At 41.5% G+C, this 3,689-nt stretch overlaps 1 protein-coding gene across 1 annotated transcript in view; it reads left to right on the top strand.

Moving 5' to 3' along the window:
- The window catches only part of LOC106874088 (globin-like), a 66,781-nt gene that overhangs the window by 59,604 nt on the left and 3,488 nt on the right, over nt 1-3,689 (top strand). Inside the window, exon 3 of the mRNA XM_014921689.2 lies at nt 560-785. Within this exon, the coding sequence (XP_014777175.1) occupies nt 560-785 (226 nt within the window). The remainder of the gene's footprint in view (nt 1-559; nt 786-3,689) is intronic.

Here is a 3,689-nt window from a genome sequence, read left to right as displayed (position 1 = left end):
ACACACACACACACACACACACACACACACACACACACACACACACACACACAAATCTAATTCGAAACAACTCATCCTTTAATCTCTTCATGCTTGATGTATTTTATCGTGTACCCCGTATAATCTAAACCAACAATGAGAGCAGACTTAAGAATGAGGAAGGTCAACTGTTTTGATAATGAAGTCCCAGATGCATTAGACATATTTGCAAAAAAGGATGGGATCGTCTTTACTGAAAAACATCTCATCATATACCTACACTATTATAGCAGGGTTGGAGTTAAACGACAATAATGACCTAGAAAGTTATTTAAAATTTACATAATTCTCTTCCCGTTCCATTCGGTGGATTGTCTTTTTCAGTGTCCACTTTGGTACAGAACTGAAGTACGAGTTTTCCGGTGCTTGAATAATCTTTAACTTTTGTTGAGAGTATTTAGGACAAGAAAGTTAACTCAACTTACTTTAAAGGTTTATATTATTTAATTATGACATCTCTAAAGTTTTGTTCTTACCATCTCCGTTCTAAACCTAATAATTCATTAATTTATTGTTGCAGGTTGTTCACAACATACCCTGAATACATTGACTATTTCCCTAAGTTCAAAGGCAAACAATTGGCTGAATTGAAAGAAATGAGCAGTTTTGTTTTGCATGCAAAAAGTGTGTTCACAGCTTTGACTGCCGTTGTCAACAATCTTGATAATGCTGATTATCTAGTGAAGTTGCTGCTCAAAACAGGCAAAGACCACAAAATGAGAGGGGTTCCGAAACAGCCGTTCCATGTACGTGAAACATTTTTTTCTTTTTTTCTTTTATTTTCTATATTACGTTCAATGAAGGTAGCGAGCGCTGGCAGAATCGTTACCGCACAAGACAAAATGTTTAGTGGCATTTCATCCGACTCTTTACGTTCTGTTTTCAAATGCCGCTGAAGTCGACTTTGGTCTTTCATCTTTTCGGGGTCGAGCAAATGAGCACTAGTTGAGTACTCGGGTCGATTTACTCGAATTCCCGATCCTCCTCTAAATTGCTGACCTTGTCCCGAAATTAGAAATATATTACATTCAATATATGCATGTTAGTATAAATAAATCGTGCTTTCTTTCTCTCTTTATCTATCTATCTATCTCTGTCTCACACTCTCGAATATATATATATATATATATATATATATAATGTGTGTGTGTGTGTGTGTGTAACAATCAATAACAGGTACGAAGAAAATCATATATTTATTTTAGATCACACCTTAAAGATCCAACAATTGTTTCAATTGCATTAGCATATGCATATATATATTTACTTGTTGGAAATTTAACTTTATTCCTCTATACTGAGTGTTGACTTGATATCTGCCAGGATTTTTTAATCCCATTTTTTTCTTCTATGTGTGTATTTCTTTTTTTTTCTTTTTCTTTTTCTTTTACTTATTTCAGTCATTTGACTGCGGCCATGCTGGAGCACCGCCTTTAGTCGAGCAAATCGACCCCAGGACTTATTCTTTGGAAGCCTAGTACTTATTGTATCCGTCCCTTTTGCCGAACCGCTAAGTTACGGGGACGTAAACATACCACCATCGGTTGTCAAGCGATGTCGAGGGGGACAAACACAGACACACAAACATATACACACAAATACACACATATATATATACATATATACGACAGGCTTCTTTCAGTTTCCGTCTACCAAATCCACTCACAAGGCTTTGGTCGGCCCGAGGCTATGGTAGAAAACACTTGCCCAAGGTGCCACGCAGTGGGAATGAACCCGGAACCATGTCTTTGGTAAGCAAGCTACTTACCACACAGCCACTCCTGCGCCTAAAGTGTGTGACGTGCCTAGAAAATTTTCAAGACTTCGAAAAAAGTCGGACTGTCCCACTCTACAAGGAGCGTAGACAGCCACCAAAATGAAGGACTTAACACTGCTATGCGTCACATCAACGACGACTAGCCCGCCCTCCGAGTCAACAAAGTTTGTTCTTACCTGTAACTTTAAAGCCTTCGTAGAAGAACCACGACGCCACCACCCCTCTCTGCCGGTTGACACGGAGAAATAATTTTCTCGTAGTCGTTTAGCAGGGGTGAGAAAGCCTGTGGTCCACTCAGTCCAACATCCAGTCTATGCGACCTGAGATCGTAACCGAGGTAACCCTGCTATCTGATCGATCCCAGGCCGCGCACATTTATACATCTTACATTTAAGAAAGCCAAAAAAAAAACGGTCTTACCTTTATTAGAGCAGGGTTAACCCTCCTCATCATCCGTGGTCTGTGGGGACACGTTGATGAGTCTATTGTACAGAGCTGTTGAAAAGTTTTTTCTTAGAAGGCCAACTTCCCTTGGAAATAATTTTTTTAAAACGTTTGTGGTTGGCACTATCGATGTAAATAAAATGTATATCACTGATATCAGCTCTAGTAAAGATTTGCACGCTTTGTTAAGTGCCAATTTCATTTTTTGTATCGTAAGCAGTAATATAACTATTTTTGAGGAGCAGGGGTGGGAAATTTGTGGGTTCTGCGTGTTTGCGTGTATGTTTGTAACTGTGGGGGAGGGGGAGATTAGTGTTAGAGGTGGAGGGTTGGAAACTGGAGACTGTGGGAGCCGTTTGGGTGTCAATGTCTGTGGGCATGGGCTGGGAACAAGCGTCCGTGGAAGAAGGGTGGGATCTTTTCTTTTTCTACCTGGATACTGTACTCCATTCGCTGTCCAAGGCTTGCATCTCCATTCTTTTCATATTTTGTTGCTCCTCCCTGCTTGGTCTTTGACCACTGGCGCTGTAGGAGGTGCGACTGTTTCCGCAGCGGATGGGGGAGCTTTGTTCTTCACTGGTGGAGGGCACTCGGGTCATATATACCCCTTTTGACCGCACTTAAAACATCTTGGCTTTCTGCCCTCCACCATTACTCTCAGGATCGTTTCCTCCCTTACCCGTATGGTGTCTGCAATCAATTCTAGGTCATTCTTGCGAGGCCTGTAATAATATTTCTAGGCCCTGCCAATTTTGTTGGTGAATTTTCGTGGCATGGAGGATTGTCACCTTATCCTCCAAGCCCAAAACGACAGCGGCCACCAGGCAAGCAACGTCAACCTCCGGTGGAATTTCTCCTACCTTCACCTTGGAAGTTCGCCTTCCCAAGTAGTTAGGTGGGAGTACCACTTCGTTCAATCTCAGAGGTGACTCTGAGTGTTGCCTGGCCTTATCTTCACTTGCGAATCGAACCTCTATTGTTGCGCCCGATTCCCTCTGGCAAGATACACATCTTGCCAGATTGGTTGTAGGCATTTTCCCGCCCGTTCGCTGGTTATTCTATCCAGTTTTTTCTCCTTAATTCATACTATCTTAAAAATGATGCTCTTTCGAGCAGTATCATACGTCACCTCGCTGGGAGGGGTAAGTTTGATCTCATAGCCCCCTCGTTAAAGCATTCCTTTAAATTTGCCTACAACTTGTTTCAAGTCTTCCCTGTTGACGCCGGCAACAGCCGCAAAAGTTGTTAACTTTTTGTTTTCCACCTGTATCTATCATTTCTTTCGTGTCTTTTAACAATTTTGTATTTAACTCCTGAACTTGTTCATTCAAATCTTCGTCCCACGAAGGCACATCTGATGAGCTTACGTGTACATTTATGTGTGTGTGTGTGTGTGTGTGTGTGTGTGTGTGTGTGTGTGTGTGTGTGT

This window comes from Octopus bimaculoides, chromosome 1 (assembly GCF_001194135.2).
Source record: "Octopus bimaculoides isolate UCB-OBI-ISO-001 chromosome 1, ASM119413v2, whole genome shotgun sequence".
NCBI classification, from domain to species: Eukaryota; Metazoa; Mollusca; class Cephalopoda; order Octopoda; family Octopodidae; genus Octopus; species Octopus bimaculoides.
This window is presented reverse-complemented; position numbering and strand designations above follow the sequence as displayed.